At 39.0% G+C, this 18631-nt stretch overlaps 1 protein-coding gene across 12 annotated transcripts in view; it reads right to left on the bottom strand.

Moving 5' to 3' along the window:
• IL15 (interleukin 15) overlaps positions 1–17163 on the bottom strand; it is a 31808-nt gene extending 14645 nt beyond the window's left edge. For 3 of the 12 annotated variants that reach the window (XR_004842625.1, XR_004842626.1, XM_035899152.1), the window contains exons 1-3: positions 16018–16079; positions 11547–11674; positions 7913–8049 (exon numbers count right to left, since the gene is read on the bottom strand). Coding sequence is in view for 9 of the 12 variants with exons in the window: in XM_035899152.1 (XP_035755045.1) it covers positions 7913–7966 (54 nt within the window). In the remaining 3 variants the exon portion in view is untranslated. Of the gene's footprint in view, positions 1–7912; positions 8050–11546; positions 11675–15301; positions 15415–16017; positions 16080–16484; positions 16505–16987 lie in introns of those variants that run through there. The other 9 variants (XM_035899153.1, XM_035899156.1, XM_035899159.1 and 6 more) reach the window with 9 other exon arrangements.
• Between the last annotated feature and the right edge of the window lie 1468 nt (positions 17164–18631).

Here is an 18631-nt window from a genome sequence, read left to right as displayed (position 1 = left end):
CTTTTTTCTTGATCAGACCTTTCTCTCTTTGCCTCAGGGCTTTCTGGCTAGTCTCAGCAGTGCTGACAGGCATCACTAGTCCTTCCATTCCTTACTCCTGTAAGCAAATCATCCTCCTCAGACTGTTCTCTCTTGTGACACCCTGAATTCCTTTTCTGTTCATCCTCGGCTTCTTGTTTTCCCTCTCTTTTTTGTGTGTTTGATGTGTTGCTCTTCCCTTATTTGTTGCCATGTAATTTTTTTTCTGCCCATTTCTCATCTTCATTCTCTAGTACAATATACCTCTTCTTGCACATAATTTATCCTATTTTAGTCAGTCTCTACTTCTGCCCTGTTCTAGAGATGTGTGTCCTCAACTCTTTCTCTTTTACTTCTTGTGCAACCGAGCTGTAAATATTCTCTGTTACTGCCACAAATTTCCCTCTAAAATTGTACCATCACCTCCAGCTCTCTCTAGTCCTTGGACATTTTATGGAGCAACATCTCGGGCATAAAGTGGTTTTTTTCAGATCCATATTCAAGTACTGTCTACATCGTGCAGACCTGAGTTCTGTACCCATTCATTTGTATTGTTTCTGCAAGTCTTCTCCTTCCACGTCTCCTTTGCCACAATAATTACAGCCTCCTTCAGACAACTCTGCCTCCTTGCCCAACAAAATCTCATCCTACATCTCTTGTTCTGCTGTTCTCTGTTTGTTGGCTCCACCAATTAATTTTTATGTCTTCCTGTGCTAGGGCAATTCCTTTCAAGAGGACAAAGCGTCAAGTAGCTGTACAACTAGAGTGCTGCATCTATTTAAGGTTGCATATTGTACATAATATTTGAGCTCCTTCTTGCTCAGAAGCATAGAGAGCATTTTTAATGTCAGAATGTATAAAACTGGGAAGAAAATCAGATGTCTTTCCCATCTGTATCTTAGTCTTGTAAAAAATAAGCTTTTTTTTTTTTTTTAAGATTTTTTTTCAAGAGAGAAGCCATGGAGAGTGAAGATTTCATAAACTAATGGAAGTAACTAAAAAAGGAATGGAGCCCATAAAGAAAGCAATACTTCTGAACTAGATAGGTGTTTCAGTATTGAGCCTTTAAATAAGTAATTTTGAAATCAAATTTTCATGGATCATGAGCAAGTTTTAGAGAAAAGACATGTCCTTAGTGCCTTGTTATGGAGTAAATGCTGGAAGACTGCAAGTCAAAGGAGCAGACGCATTGAAAGACCTCCCTGCTCTTTCATTCCTAAGTTCCTCTACACAGTTTAAAGGGAACAACCAAAGGCAAACAAAAAAAAACCATAAACAAAAAACCTGAATATTAATTAATGTCAGAATGTATTTATTCTGATGGGATAGAATTCAGAGATAAAAACAGAGAACCACGTCAATGTACTCTGAGACAATAAGAAACTCTGTAACAGATGCTACCTATAGGTGCAGCCCTCTAAACATACCTTGAGAGTAATTTCATTTGTGTGTTACCAATATAAACAGAAACTAATATTTTTCTATGATGGGATCTAGTACCAGGGACTGAAATCCTTTCCCAATTTCTACAGACTATTCCCATCTATCAAAGAAACATATTTTACAGCTCTGGTAAGTTCTGTTCTGAACACCATTTGATGCAGCAAGGGTTAAAAAGGTGCTTCTTTGCTATCATAGTGCCTGAATCCATTATGATTCCACAGCCATTTTAGTTCCTCTTCTCCTTTCCTACCCACCTTTTCATAGAAGCCTAGGAAAGTAGCCCTGAAGTTCCACTAGGTGTTACCAGCATCTCTCCTCCTCAAGGTTTGAAGGCAGAGCGAGCTTTCCATGTTTCTGTTTAGCTTGTACTCACTGATCCAGAAAGAAAGTTTGTGGAATTACTCAGTGTCAAACTGAATCACATGCCTAAATGCTTGTCTGGATGAGAGCCAAACCATGCCTTAGATTGTTAAGTCTTCAAGCCTTTATTCCACAAAGCTAAATTGCTTTCTCAGAAGTTTTGTATTTAGCCAGAATTAGGCAGGTTAAAGCATTTTTGAAGCTGCCATTTTAAACTTGGGCATTCTTTAAATATTTTTCCTATTTGATTACTTCCCTTTCACCCCCTTCCCCCTAAGAACTACAGCTTTACTTGTTTTTATTGTACAGTGGTGACTCTCCTGTGGAGTATTATTCTACCTAGCTCATTCTGCTGGTTTGTGAGTGGTGTTGACCTTCAAAAGAGTATTCTCAGTAATCAGCATGGCAGGAAACTCTTTCAGTTTAATCACTTATGCATTTACATGTTCTTGGTTTGCTTAAATACTTGTTGATTTGCTTTTGACAGTCATCCAGTAGGACTTCCTTCTCCTATACCGCTCTTGCTAACTGGCATTTATGCCAGAAAGTAAAGTTTGCAACGCCTGTTTGAAAATTTTGCCAAAAGGTCACAGAGTCATTGCTATTCCACTCAATACCTTAAACATCAGAGTTTGAAATGTAAGAAGTTAAATGTTTCCTTTGACCTTTTTTGGCAAAACATGCTTGAGGCCTGGGGCTCATACCATTGCCTTATGAAGATGCATCCTATACTTGGCTATAGGCCCGAGAGGAACTTTGTCCTTGGTGCAAAGAAGGATTTTATACCTTTCCGAAGAACCTTACAATCACAGTAGCAGTGAAACCCAACAGAAGCGCTGCAGTATTTAGGGATAAATATTACTAGTTGAATATTATAGTATGAATATTATAAATTAAGAGCTTTCCTTTCAGTCCATCTGCTTTCACTAATTTGTCGGTCACGGTCTCAGAACAATACATACTCCATGACAACAGGCCTCTGCTTGAAACAGGGGTGCCAGGTCACCATTTACATGATTGGGAGACCAGGACATCAAACATGTTTAATCCATAGGTTAGACTTTCCCCTTGCCTGTCAATTCAGGATGTCTCTCAAGCTTTTTTTGCCAGCTGGCAAAAATCCAGTCAGAAAAAAAAAAAGCTAATACATGCTTCCTTCTTTTTACAGCCTTCCATGTAATTTCAGTGTTTTCAAGGTATCAATCACTTATTAAATTATGAAAGATCAACTTAATGTTGTCCCGATGCAAGCATATATGACATTAATGCTAGGTTTTCTTGACAAACACTGTGATTGATAAACAGAGAAGCCCCAAGTTTTGGTAGTGGCAAAATTAGTGAGTTAAAGATGTAGTCAGTAAAGAAAAGAGGAAGTACACTGCAAAAACCTCATTTGTGGGGCACGGATGGTTAGCTCTGACCATTTATCCCCCAACGACCCCCCTCAGGGTGCAATATGCAATAATTAGTGAAAAGGCCTTTCAGAGTGTACTCTCCAGGATAAGTAAGGAGTTGAATCACAGGAGATTTGAAATTTAAAGGACATTAATAAAACACACACAAAAAAGAGCCAGAACTAGTCAGCGCTGAAGTTTGGTTAGCAAAATGTGTCCCGATCTACATATGCCATTAGGCACTCCCTGTAAATATTATTCGTGATATTTTTATGCCATGGCAACAAATACCCAATGGGGAATATACAATTAGGGACAAAATTTTTGTGCGTTTAGGGGTAGGATGTTAACATCTAAAACAGTGCCAAACATAGAAACTTACACAGTAAGTCTGATGTAAGTACGGATGTGTAAAAGCTGGAAATTCTGACACCATAAAATAGCAACTGCTGGACAAATAATATCACAGTCTTAGCAAAATACTCAGCTCAGAGACTGTGAATAATATCATATGTTAACAGAGATCTGTAACACACTTGTAATAGATAGAAGACTAAAAATAGCAAATGCAGTTCTCAAAATGGTGAAGTAAGGCAGTATTTTGAGAGCTTTTTAAAAAAAATATGTAATCTATGACACAATGCTACAGCGATACTTTTTACTGGAACTTACTGGATCCTGCAGGAAACAGGCAGGATGTAGTGTAGTTTGAAGTACTCTACTTTTTATTGTGCTTTTACTCTTCTTTAAAGAGCAGAATGAAATCCTAATGTGTTTCAGCTTTACTGAAACCAATGAAGTTATTGCCATTTCCAGAGTCGTTGAGAATTTGACCAAAATGTTAACCTGGGAAAAACAGATTTATTGAACAACCAAGGAAAGCAGCACACAAACTTCAAAAAAAAATACTGTAAATAGATCAAAAGCCAGAAAAAATTAGCATCAGGATTCAAAGAAAGAAGAACAAAGTATCTCTACTATAGTTTTGTTTAATATATCTGCATAGGAAAGGCAAATAAATTTGGAAAGGAAATTATTTCTGCTTCATATTACTCTAAATCACTTATAAAAATGCAGTAAGATTTACAGCAACTGAGCTATCACCCTTAGTTTCTTGCCTTAGGAAACCTGATTACTGGAAAAGCTCTAGTGTGTGCTACAGAAGCATCCCTTTCATGTAAATGTTGAATGTATTTTTGTGGAATGTAACACATTATGAGATTGCACACCGAACCGCTTTTTCCATATGTATGCAAGTGGTAAGTGCAATACAGTAGTTGTCATTATTTAAGGTTTCTTCCATTTGTATGGCTGATGGTTTTCCTTCATTTCTTGGCAGCCAAACCCAGAATGTATAGAGGAATGGAAGAGGTTGTGTGTGTGCAAAGTAATGAGACCTGAAGCAATACTAAATTATATTAAGCTGGTTTCTGTATCGTAGCTCTTAAAAAAGAATAAATGGTAGTCATAGTTCTTAACAGTGCAGCACAGCACTCGTCCAGAAAACTTCAGATTTTCTTTCAGAATCAGGGTAAGATGAGTCTACTAGCGAGTACATTCATTTAGACAAGTGTTTAAAAAAAGATTGGAAAAAGTACTTCACAGGGATGTTAAAAGCATTTATATATAAAATAGTCGGCAATACTGCAAAGCACAAATAAATCCCCGGGTGCCTTTATATTATAAGCTGTGTGGAACAATATTGTTGAAAAGGAGTAAACTCTCGGATAAAATTACAGGCCTTCACTCTGGGATTGTTTATTTCATTGATTTAACATACAAGATGTTAAGCCAAAACCACCTCACTTTGTTGACAGTAATTAAGTGATAGTAAATGTTTCTGATATGCTCATGCAAGAGGCAAGATAAACTGTAAGAGATTGTACATTGTAAGTTTGACCCATGACCACATTTGCAAAAAGTCCCTCAATTCTATTACATTAATATATATATACACTTATATTATTTACAGAATTGTGATTGGTCTGCTAAGTAAAAGAAATATTTTGGGAGAAAACGCAGCCTGCCAGAAAAATTAATACTTCTTACAAATTGGAAAGTACTTTTATTCAGGTCAACATCAATCAATCAAAAAAAAAAAAAAAGTCTCATTTTCAAAACGGGGGAACTGGTCCAGTAAATGTTCCACAGCCACCTTGTGGGAAGGCATAAGAGGAGGATAAGCTAAAGATAGTATTTCCCCGTAGTTGTCTTTTCAAGCAATTTTTCATCACTTTCGAATAGTAAAGCTAGAAATTAGTTCTATGTCATTCTAAGCAAGGGCTGGTACAGTATTTGATCTGCCTCACAAACACAGTCTTTCTTCCTTAAAAAAAAAAAAAAATACCAAAGATATCATTAGTAACTGTGTGTCATACTGTTTGCCTGAAAAATACTCGGTTTGCTGAAGTCAATGTAGCCCTGCTGTCTTATATAGGCTTTTATTTGCTCTCCCATCAGGACTGCTTACTGCTTGCTTGCCACCAAAGGAAGGTGTCTCTTTGTCCTGAACCAAAGCACAACACTGAAAACTAATTTGCTTTGTTGTCATTGGAAGAACAGCTAACAAAGTATGGTTTTGGCTGATATTCACCCCAATGCTATGTAAGGTCCACATGGTTGGTAAAGCAAGAATCAAATTTAGAAGTCAACAAAAATATGGCCATTCACATACAGTTTGGCACCTTCTGGTCTTAAAGCCAAAATAGGCATCATGCATACTGCACATTGAGACACATGGCAGAATGCAACTGAAATGAAAGCAGTAAGGAAAATTCACATGAATTATCATAGATGAGTCCCAGCTTGCCACCCGGCTTCTGAAACTTCCCTCACGAAATGTCTGAAGACCTCAAGATTTAGCTTATACTGAAGTCTTATGATTCCATTCTCTGTGACTCATACTATTAATAATAATTGTCTGGACATTTCCATGTGGGACCTCGAGAGGCCAAGGAACCAGCTGACTCTGTCCACATAAGCATTCCTCTTTGGTTTTTTTTGAAAACTTACCTAATGGCATTGGGTGCCTATTTCCACATGGAGGAACAAAATCAGAACAAAATGAGGTGGTGGTTGTGGTTTAACCCAGCAGGCAGCTAAACACCACACAGCTGTTTTCTCACTCACCCCCACTTCAGTGGGATGGGGGAGAGAATTGGGGAAAAAAGTAAAACCCATGGCTTGAGATAAAGACAGTTTAATAAAACAGAAGAGAGAAGAAATAATAATAATAATAGAATATACAAAGCAAGTGATGCACGATGCAGTTGCTCACCACCTGCTCACTGATGCCCAGCCCGGCCCCGAGCAGCGATCGCTGCCCCCCTGGCCAACTCCCCCCAGTTTCTATACTGAGCAGGATGTCCTATGGTCTGGCATAGCCCCGTGGGCAGTTGGGGTCAGCTGTCCCGGCTGTGCCCCCTCCCAGCTTCTTGTGCCCCTGGCAGAGCAGGGGAAGCTGAAAAGTCCTTGACTGGTGTAAGCACTACTTAAAATTAAGATCCATTATATAGATGAAGGGGGTTTTGTTTGCTGCTATTTAAGTCAGGACAAAACAGGTGTCTCAAATTGCTTTGAGATAAATCAGTCTGTCCCAGTTCTTGGATGCTACCATACTTTCAACATGGTATGAGCACGGAGCTGGTAGGAAAGGTACTGGCAAAACCCTTCAGATCCCAGCAAGCACAGAGGATCACTACTAGCCCTCCATCTTGTTGGATCACCTTATTGTTGAAAAGTAACTTTTACTAAGTGTAATACAGAGCTTGGGTTGGCCTTCTTGACATTTATACATCAGTTCACTTTCAACGCTGTATCTTACTCAGAGTGGTAGTCAAATTGCCTGTTAGTTTCTTGTTAAAAATTGTCACATATGCACAGCACATAAATTTGCATTATTGTCAAGTCATTCATCTCTAGCTGGATGAAAACTACTAGAAAACTACTTTGTCCTCGCTACGATCCATGGATCTTGAAGTCACACACAGTTTAAAATGAGACCTGAAATATTCATGTGTCATTTAAATTATGCAAAATAATCTACAGGCATCCATAAAATCTTATGAATCTGAGAGATATTTTCAGTTACATGAGGACAGGAGATGAGTTTTGTCCTTCAAAAAAAAAAAAAAAAAAAAAAAAAGACAGAAAAAAGAAGGAATCATTTCAAAAGTAGAACACGAGAAAAGTTTCCCAAAGATTCCCTGGGGAAAAAGTCTCATAGATACTTGAAGAGTGAATGTATCAGTAGTGTACATGCTCTAAACATTTCTGTTGTATCGTCATACACTAAAAATATGTTCAGCTACTGTTAGATAACCCTAACCAAGATAACAAATTTCAGTAGCATAGGGGTTTTTGAGAACAGCGCACAAGTCACATGTTTTTGAGTATGGAATAATGGAATAGAGAGAATAGGAAAGCCAGTAAAGCTGCCTGGATTATAGGTATCTAACTGCCAAAGATTATTTTCTCAAAGCTCAAGATAAATTTAAATACTAGAAAGGAGAGCTAAACTTCATGTTCTGATCAGCTAGAGAGAATGCCAATTATAGGGTGCTACTGATCTCAACTAACACTGCAAATGTTTCCAAGCCTTAAATTCACTGTATTACCTAGTTTTCTTGTTGGGAAGTAAAATAACATCTAAAGCTTTGCTGATATTTCCTAAAATGTCATATTTAAGTGATGCTTACCTGAGTCTCCAGCCTGCACAATGCTCCAGCAGAGGTTCGTTTTGGCCGTGCCATCCCCAGCGTCCTTCCTGCTGGAACATTACTCAGAACAGAAGCACAGAATCTGGATCAGGAAATTACATTATGGGACCTAGACACTGAAAAAATAAGTATGTATAATGTTGCAATAGAGTGGCTCTCAGCCCATCTATTAAGAGCGTTCAGAGCAGGAAGTTGCTGAAATTTTGCAAGTCACTTTTGCAAGTCCCTTTAAATCTTCTAAATTAATGGAAAACACAAGACAAAGACTTTTTAAAAGGGTTATTTTTACCTAGATGCAAGAGATCCATCTTTGAATGCTACAAAATAAGAGGGGTTTTCCCGGGAAAATGTAGATTGTCATCAAAGGATAATTTTTTGTGACTTTAGATAACAATTAGAAGAGAGGTTGTAGCCCAGGTAGCTAGTATTAAAGTCATTAACATCAGTATAATTCCGGTTTTTATAAAGGGCTAGAAGAGTTCCCCTAATTACTACAACACATGACAATTGCTTTTAATAGTTGCCTTTTATGGAGACACAGTACAGTCCAGCTATGTAATTTTACTTTCATTCTCCTCTGTTTTATAAAATAAATTAGAAGAGAATATATGAGGCAAACCATATGGAACCAAGGTCGGGTCAGCAGCAATCCACTATACCACCTCCAATTAAGCAGTGTTTTCATAGTAGGGATCATGGCAACTGCCTAACAGCTCACTTCCCTTTTTATTATCTTTTTACAGATGACACAATGAAACCTAATTGGAATGTTTCCCTTCTCTTTTGGAAACTTTTTTTTTTCCTAGATTCACTTTCAAATCTTGCAAGTGTTGCGGTTGGAGAAACAGGCAAATTTGTGTTCAAACAAAAAACTGGTTTTGTATTGATAGCAAGCCCTTGAAGAAATACAGCAGAAAATGATGAAGCCGTGTTGACAGAACAGTTTACTTGGACATTAATATTAGTATTTTTTATAAAAGGAGTCCCAACGCAATCTGCCAGAAAATAAGTTTGTGCAGGAGGCTGCCTACAGAAGTTGTAGAAGCTCCATCCTCAGAGGTATTAAAAAATCAACCAAGCCTGGAGCAACCTGCTCTAATTTTGAAGTTAGCCCTGTTTTAGGTGGGAGGCTGGAAGACGTGACCTGCAGATGCTTCTTTCAATGCAAATTATGCAATGAAATTAGGCCTGGAATTAAAAAGTGTGATGGAGGAGGGAGGCAGAAACATGCAACCATGCACAGATGTGTGATTGCATAAGCATTATTTTTGTAGAAAATTAAATTAAACACTGATCATTTCAAAGATATGGCCTGGGAAAAGTCCTATCTCTACATAAAGGGGCTATTGCCTACAATTTTGTTAGGGCCTTCTGCAGCTGGGTCTCAAACAATAAGGCTCAGTTTCAGTTGCTTTTTAGTTTGGTCAAGCTGAAATTGTTAGAGATGAAATTTCCTATTCTGAATTACTTACTCAGGCTAGTGATTTTAAGTCCCATCAAGAGTAGTTCAGTCATTTCAAAAAACAAATTAGCAGAAATATGCATTTCTTTCATATAAAGACAATGTTTATAACGGTTTAATTAAAGCTATGCTTTTTAGTAATTTGTTCAAGTTTGGCAGCCTAGAAAAATTGCATAAACTTGGCCGATTCATAAGTGGTTTAGTTTACATAACTGCAGAAGAGGTTTGTTGGCACTGTGTAGTTGGTCTCCAGCATACCCAATCTCAGAGCTTCAGAGGCAAGCAGAACTCTTTGTATAAAAAAAAAAAAAGGCTTCCTACAGGAAGAACCTGGTGAAGGCTGAGGAACAGAAATTGGTGATGCTGCTGGTGCACAGCAGTGGAATTTGAGTAGTATGGCTGAATGGAGAGCAGAGCAAAGAATTAAGACAGCGTGGAGGTGAAGGGAAGGAGGAAATGTTGAGCATACAAGAAGTGGGAGGATTTATGAACACTAAAGCAGATTCTTCTCAAGAACTTGAAACTCAGTCCCGTGCTCACTGCCTTCCCATGAATTCATTATTTTTAAAAGTTATTAAATCTTTAATCATAGTATGAGGTAAAGATTTCCTTTTTCTCTCGCAGGATTTATGAACAAAATGGATTCTGTTCATTAAAAAGACGAAGCTCCTGAAAAAAAAACCTGTATAAATGTCCTTATTTGAAAAAGAAAGATGTGTAGAAAATGAGGCAGAAGATCACAGAAAGAAAAGCAGGGGTTCAATGATAAAAGTGGCTGAATGCAGCCCTGAAGAACACAGTCCTTTCCCTGCCTTCATCTCACCATCTCCCTGTGACTTGGGCAAGTTCCTTAACCAAGATTTTTCACAAGAGACAATAATTTGCTGAGTTGCCTCCTACAAGCAATCTTGATTTTAAGTTGCTTTGTATATCTGCCCTTAGGATGAGATACTTCATGCTCCCCAAGCATATATTTCTAATTGTTATAGTCAGCTAGCTCAGATGCAGGTTTCTCCAGTGTTGATGCTACAGTTTGAAGAAATGAGTGCCCTCTACAGAGCTTAGTTCAAAAAAGCATTGAGTTCTCACAGCTGCAACTGAGCACACTGGGGCCTATATGTGAACACAGACAATCCTAGAGAATGTTAAACAATCTTTAAAAAAAAAAATAAAAAAATCCATCTCCAGGTATCACATACTGGACCCAAAATCATTAGGTTCTTCCAATCTTTTTCTATTTGTAAAGGAAAATTCCCATTTTCTTATCCTTCAGGGCTTTTGAGAAAAATGAACTAATTCATGTTCAAGAAGCAAGTGGATACTATACTGATAAGTGCCATAAAGGGAGGGCAAAAAAAAGATAAAATTAATTATTCTGGATTTACAACGTGGTGCAAGGAATGTGCAGCAAATCAGACATGGGGGCATACAAAAGAATAATACATGAAATACAGAATATCTGCTTTTCCTGGTTTTCCTGAGGTTTTATATATATATATATATTCTACCCAGTGTAAAATCACATTTCTTGTGCCCATATAATTAATTACTATAAGACCCAGTGTAACTAAGGCTGTAGAGCTTTTTTTATTTAAAAAAAAAAAAAAAAGAGTTAGAATTAAAAAAAATGAGTGAAAGAAAGCTTTTAGCAGCAAGGCAGCATGTAAACCCCAATCTGATGACTTGTGCCGTTGCCAGCATCCCATGTTGGTCATCACAGGGTAGGTTTACCCTTGGCAGCCCTGAGTCCTACTAATCATGTTAACTCTAGTATCAGAACTAGTCTAACCTCAGGAATGTGAAACACTCTTAGATTTATTTACCCTGCTAAGAAGCAGTATAAAGAAAAACTCCACCTATCAACTATAACATTACCAAAGTACGCTAACAGGAAAACAAACCATACTTTTTGTTTTTCCCCACAGGCTACAACAGATAAGCCTGTGAGCGTTACTGTGACTCCTGTTCCCATGTCCTTAAAGTACACTACGTGCACTGGGTTTTAACGGATAAGCAGATGTCTATTACTTTAAAATACTTTGGCACAATAGGACGTTCAAACTGAGGCTACATGACTCAGGAGAGAGCCAGTATGGCTTTTACAAGCAGATATAATTAGTTAGTTATTATTTTGTAAGTTATTGTTGATACCTTTTACTCTTACAAGCAGGTTGGTGGCAGTAACCAGCTGCAGCTTTCAGATGTCAGGCGCCTAGATTTCCATGTTCCTGCAATACCTCTCCTCAGTCCTGGAAGGGCAGGTAAGGTTCCTACTTCTCCTTGCAGGAAAACAGACAGTGACACTTCGTTACTTGCTGGAGATATATGCAGGCACCACTGGTACAAGTGCCAGAATTCTTAATTAGCCAATGCAGTATCAAAACAGGCCACAGAGTTGATGTCTAATTTCCCGTCGTGTTGATTGCAGACTTTGTGTTATGTTAACAATGTATTAACAGTTAATATGGTATTTAAGACATGTGGAGTGAAACCTTGCCAATGTTGTTATTCCTTTACATAAAATGGGTCTTCTACTGCTGCAGGAGTCATTCACAAGATCATTAGCTCATATTTTGTTCTGCACAAACATGTATCTGTGGCAGACAGTGATCTGATATCACCAATGAGCTCAAGTCCTTTCTCCAGCAGAGGCAATAAACTTCCTCACACTGTCTTTATTTATAGCTTAAACTCTAGGGAAGAAAATTCTAAGCACTTGGCATTCCCAGCCTTCTGGCAGTCTGCAGCCAGGAAAAGGTGCAGTGGGAGCCATTTTTGGCCTAGTGGTTTAGAATATGGTGATCCCTCTACTCAAAAATAAATTACAGACAGCAAATTTGCTTAATTTGTATTTTTATTTACAAAAAGGCACCCTAAAACATTTGATAAATTCTAGCCATGGGTGGTCTAGTGCAGCAACTTTGGTGTATTTTTAACTGTCCCAGGGTTAACCCTTCTAGTCCACAGGTATTTTTTATAAAGTAGGCTTTTAAAAACAGTTCCTTGGTGGGCAAAAAAAAATCAGCCATTTTTTGGTAAAGAATTTTTAAGCATTGGCACTAGAGTTAATTGATAAACTATTAAACTGTTAAGTCGTAATTTATAGCAGCTATAATGACAACAACGTCTGAATGATCACCCGATGCTGCCACTAAAGACATATCTCATCTGTTACAGCATGAAATACTGTAAGATGGTTTGTAATGATGCATATATCTTGCTACCTACTGATAATAACCTATTGGCAAGGACAACAGTTTAATTATATAGTACATCTCCTGCTGGCTTCCAAATATTTCTGCTGCTCTTTACTAATTTCTTAGCTTAAAAAGGATCAGTCTCCTTATTTTACACTAGTACATTAATTTATGAATGGAAGACAGAGAGCTTTTATTAGCTGCTGAGGTGCCTGAATTCTTTGTGTTGTCATCATGATATAAAAATCTAGCCCTAGCTGCCCATAAATCCTGATGGATGTGGAGAACAGGCCCCAGATCAGCTAAAGGATGTGGAGGAAATCCCAGACTAGACTTCTCACAGAGATGCACAAAATATTCTCTCAAAGGTAGCACTCAGCCCTGGCCAAGTGGGATCTCTGTGTACACTGTCACAGCACAGGCATCTTGAATGAAACGTCTTTCTCTTATAGTCCTTCCTTCAGGTTAATTCTGAGCACGGGATCATAGCACCCATCTTGGGAACAGCGCTGGCCCAGCAAGAGCAGAGAAGCCTTCAGTACGCAGGAACCTCTGAGGTGAGCACCAGAGGCTAAGGTTCAGTGTTTGGCATAGAAACAGTGAGAAGGTGAGTTGATCTGGGGTTAACGATACAGAATCAGAAGTCCTTTTGTCTGCGAAAGAATAATCTGTGTGTCTGGGTACTGGGGACCTCCAGCATAGTACCTTTGAACTCCTGCTCAAAAAGGAGTTTTGAGCATATATTCCCATAAGGACCTATTAATAGTGCTTTCTACCAGAGTGTGGTCTTTGCAGAGACAAATATATCAGCTTGTTTGCTAATATGTCAGCATTTATTCCTGGAGTGAACTCCTGTCCTATCAAAGCCTGCAAAATGGGAATCAGAAATCTGGGTTGAGCAAGAAGAATGTCTTTAAATTTGGGAACTACTTTAAAAAAAAAAAAGATTATGTTGCTTCATACACATTTCCCTGAGTAACAAGTAGCTGATAATAAATAACTGATAGTAGGGATTTATCCCTTCCATTTCTGAGCAAAGACTTTTGAAATTCAGAAATATTTTAGCATGCATGCACAGCAAATGGACATGTTTGAGATGTTCTTGCTTTTCCTAACACACTATAATTTGGTGTAGAGAATTGGAAATTATAATAATGAGAATTGGCAGTGCATTACAGTCCTGTAGTTAAAATAACCTTTAAAGTCACTATCTTCCATTATGAGTTTTAAAGTGCACAGAAAGACCTCATGAAAAACATGAATGCAAGGATATTTACTCTGCAGGGTTTTAGCTCCTACTGATGGTGCAGTGATGAAATAGAGGATATAGCAACAAGACTGCATCATGTGAAAAACAAGAGGAATAAAATATGTATTTCTGTATAGACTAGCAATTTGTACCAACTGAGGTTGTGCTGCTGTGCTTTATTGATGTGTGCCAGCAATAACACTGTGCTGTCCTGCAGAACAGCCATCTACTTTACACCACAAAACATGTTATTTTGGTAGAACAACATGTCTCACAGAAGAGCTGTTCCAGATTGTCCTTCTCCCTGCTGTCCTGGCTGCAGCAAGCTGAACACCCTGAGCACAGAAGAGGGGAAACATTTGGCTGACAGAACCCTGCACCTGACACTGGAAGGTCTGTGTCAAATTTATTACTGGCCTTGTCCTGGAAAAGACTGCAAGCTGAAGTGAGAAGGAAAAAATGTAGCATTATGTTATCCATATGTCATGGTTTAACCCAGCAGGCAACTAAACACCACGCAGCCGCTCGCTCACTCCCCCCTCCCTCAGTGGGATGGGGGAGAGAATCGGGAAGAAAAAAAAAATTAGAGCCGTGGGCTGAGATAAAGACAGTTTAATAAGAGAAAATAATAATAATAGTAATAATGAGAATGATAACAGAATATAGAGTATACAAAATTGGGTTAGCTGTCCTAGCTGTGCTCCCTCCCAGCTTGTTATGCACCTGGCTGAGCAGGAGAAGCTCAAAAAGTCCTTGAGTAGTCTGAGCACTACTTGGCAACAACTGAAAACATCAGTGTGTTATCAACATTCTTCTGATACTAAATCCAAAAGACAGCACTATGCTAGCTACTATGAAGAAAATTAACTCTATCACAGCTGAAACCAGGACACCATACTACCCAATTACTCCACATCAGCCTGTACCTCTGTCCCCTGTGATCCCACTCCATTTTCAGTGAAGGTCTAGGAAGCCTCAGAATGGATCTGCCCATAATATTCTTTTTACCAGAGAATTCAAACATTCTTAAAGACAGCACGTATAAAGTTACACTCTAAAGAGCTGGCAAAGCTGACTGCTATTGTTTGAGTTCACAGAGCTAAAATGGTTGTGACAGGCTATGAAGCCATACTACATGTCCTTTAGAACAGTCCAGTGGGCTCCCAAAGAATGAATTTGATACCTCTATTGATCTATAAAGATCATTTGTTTATATTAAGTTGATCTGTAATGAAGTATCTCCTTCCAAGATAAAATAACCAAGTGATACCTTTCCATTTATCTAGTACATGTCAAATAAATTGGTAACTGTAAATAGAAATAAACACATTCATAACAGGCAAAGTAAGTGCGGTGCTAGTGACTATTTGGAAAGTGTAGAAAAACATATTGTGATAATTATAATCAGGAATTTATTCTGCAATATCAAACTTTTAAAAAAGTAAGAAATACAAATATACCTGCTGTATACAGAAGGAATCACAAGGCAGTGGTTGTGCACAGCAAGAAGAATTTCCTATTACTGGCTTTTACACAGGTAATTTTGCAGGTTTCAACAATACAATCCTTCACAAGTTTCTGCCCCACATGTCCTTTTCCTCCTTCCTTTTGGTTTCATTAGGTGGAAAGTGGTGTTTTTAACAGCAGACTCATAAATGCATTTGCTTACGCAAGTTTGCTACCAGCTAGTACCTCCCTATTATACTGCTATCAGCTACAGTACCTCTGTATCACTGTTTGCAGTTGCATTCCACTTGACTGCAGGTTTTCAGTTCCCTGCCTGCATTTAATGCTCTTTCAAGTGTATACACTAAGATGGTAAACAATTTTTCTCCCAGCCTTTTCTCTGTGTCCTTATTATGTTAACTAGGCTCACAGCAGTATCTTTGTTTTTTCCACGTTTATGCTGTCTGAATTTGTTAGAAAACAACAAATTTTCACCAGCTAGCACCAATTCTCCGTACTTGCTGCTGCCTCTCACACAGCAGAACCAGAGAAACAGGTGCCAGGAACAAAGTTAAATACAATTCTTAAACTATGTCTTTTATAACAAATCTTACGAGACAATTTTAAAAATCATTAAATAGTTGGAAGCTAAGCAGTATGAGTTCCCTCATCTTTGTAGTACAAGAAAGAAAGAAAGAGAAGCAAGATGTTAAAAGTGTAAAATACTCACAAGTCTTGGAAACGCTGTGCAGCAAGTTGGCACAGGAGAAGTTAGGATAAAGTTTGTGCTAGTGACAGCAGCAAACGCTCCACCCCCCCTCTCCGTTCTGTTTTACTTTCAGTTGTTATATAATAATGTAGGACTATGTACCTAATCCAATGTGGAAATTACTCTCACAACAAATAGCAGATAGTAGGGATTTCCCACTGCCATTTCTGAGCAATTTTCAAACTTGGAAACCCCCCCTCCAAAAAACGTGGGGAAAGACACATGCTTGTGATTTAGACAGCAGGCAAGTGACTGACAAACATGAAAGGCAGCTGCTTGCTGTCCCAAGCAGCAATGTTTGCATTTGCTACCTCTTATCCTTCCATAAAGGGTAGAAAGCACACAGTTTGTGCCCTTGTCTCTGCATAGTCCCTTCCCCCTTTGTAGCTTAGGTGTATCCTCCCAACCAGAGCCCCAGAGTTGCTTACCTTGGAAGCAAACACTGCATAGCTTTATGCTGTAACTCCTCCTCTTCTCTGCAGCCCAAACAGTATTTTACTGGGGCAGCCACCACAGGAGGGAATGCAAAGTTGCCTCTCAGGTCAACAACCAAGAAAGAAGAGCACAGCCATAGAAAAGGATTGGCAGGATAGAAAAGAGTTTCTCCAAAAAGGTACAGCATCTGGCTTGGTGTGGGATGACAGCGTAGAGAGGTGTCATCAGCCCAGGTGACATCAGAAGAGGATCCTTATAAAGGAGCTGAAAAAATACTCTGCAAATTGCACTGAGCTCAAAAGTTGTGGGTCTTAGCTGTTAAGTGTGGGTTTAGTGCCTATGATAATCACAGGGCATGGCAGCTGTAATCCTAAAGCCCTGCTTAGACACCTCAGAATTAAAAACCTTTCCACCTTGAGCTAAACTTTAATGTCCTGCAGATGAGGCTCAGCAGCTCCCTAGAAGTACTCTCAGGTTTCCAGGAATCATCACTTACCTGAGTAAGGGTCATGCACTCCAGAGGCAACAGTGAAAATGATCCTTCCTCTCCATGCAATCTTCTGTTTGTCCTCTTCTGTGCTATTCTGGGTGCTGGTTGTTATTTTGTGCATCTCACACTCTGTGAGGTGGTAAAAATACTCTGCAGCTAAATGAGAGGGTTTTAGAAATGTCTCTGTCTCCTTACGGAAGAGGAGATGAGTTTTTAGAGTTGGGTATTTCCTTCCTGTTTCTCAGTGAAATAACACTTTTTCAGGAACACTATTTATAAAACCTGGTGAACGATACCAGTTAGTTCTCTGTGCTGGGATATTCTATTACAAAATTCAGAAAATCTACTTAAGGACCTAAATAAGACTTCTATATCTTGAACAGCTGTCATACAAGAGAGAGAAACAAGGACAGGAACTGAGTGTTACCAGAGAGTAGTTCTAGATGGCTGCATGATTAATTCATTGTGCAAGGCAGCTTCCTTCCATTTCTCAGCACCCCTGCTCACCATATCCTGTGGTCCAACGCTTGGGTCCAGCACCCATTCTGCAGAGAAGGCATGGAAGTGAAATGCAGCCACACTACTTAGCTCCTGTACACTACCACTGCAAAGAACCTTCCAGCAATTTAGCACAAGACAAAAAAGCGGAACTCACAGTTTCATGGTCTCCAAGGACTCTTGGCTCTCTCACTTGACACTCTGTATGTGTCTCCAGAAAAGCAGCCACTCACGCTCCTTGTACTCTGTCTCAGTATAGAGTGCTAATATCACTTTTTAAGCAGTGTACAGACGTGGGAGGTGAACTCTACCTCAGCTGGCAACTGGCAGGATTTAAAGATGTTGTGGTTTAACCCAGCAGGCAGCTGAACACCTCACAGTCGCTCGCTCACTCCCCCCCTCCCTCAGTGGGATGGGGGAGAGAAGCGGAAAAAAAAGTAAAACCCATGGGTTGAGATAAAGACAGTTTAATAAGAAGAAAAGAATAACAACAACAACAACAATAATAATAATGGAATATACAGAATATGCAAAGCAAGTGATGCACAATACCATTACTCGCCACCCGCTGACCGATGCCCAGCCCGTCCCCGAGCAGTGACCGCTGCCCCTGGCCAACTCCCCCCAGCTTATAGACTAAGCATGACATCCTATGGGCTGGAACAGCCCTTTGGCCAGTTTGGCTGTGCCCCCTCCCAGCTTCCTGTGCACCTGGCAGAGCATGGGAAGCTGAAAAATGTAAGCACTACTTAGCAACAATTAAAACATCAGTGTATCAGTGTGTTATCACCATGATTCTCATACTAAATCCAAAACACAGTGCTATGCCAGCTAGGAAGAAAACTAACTATCCCAACTAAAAATAGGGCAGAAAGAGAAAATAAAAGTACAGACTTGGCTGGGATTCTTGCCGTTGTCAGAGTACAATAATGTGTGTGAAAAGGAGGTACCAGCATTGCAGGAAAAAACACCACCCTAGATAAATACTTCAACCAAACAAAAATACTCTTTTATTAACTGTCTTGTAGTAAGGGCATTTCTAAGACAAAAGTGGTCGTAAACACCTCTGTTTCTTCGGTTTCCTCCAGCTCAAAGAATGAGGGTAAATTATTTCAAGTAGACACATGAGTGTACGTATTTGGACTTGGGACC

This window comes from Egretta garzetta, unplaced genomic scaffold (genome assembly GCF_000687185.1).
Source record: "Egretta garzetta isolate BGI_Z169 unplaced genomic scaffold, ASM68718v1 scaffold258, whole genome shotgun sequence".
NCBI classification, from domain to species: domain Eukaryota; kingdom Metazoa; phylum Chordata; class Aves; order Pelecaniformes; family Ardeidae; genus Egretta; species Egretta garzetta.
Note: the sequence above shows the minus strand (reverse complement) of the source record. Positions and strands in the feature narration are given on the sequence as shown.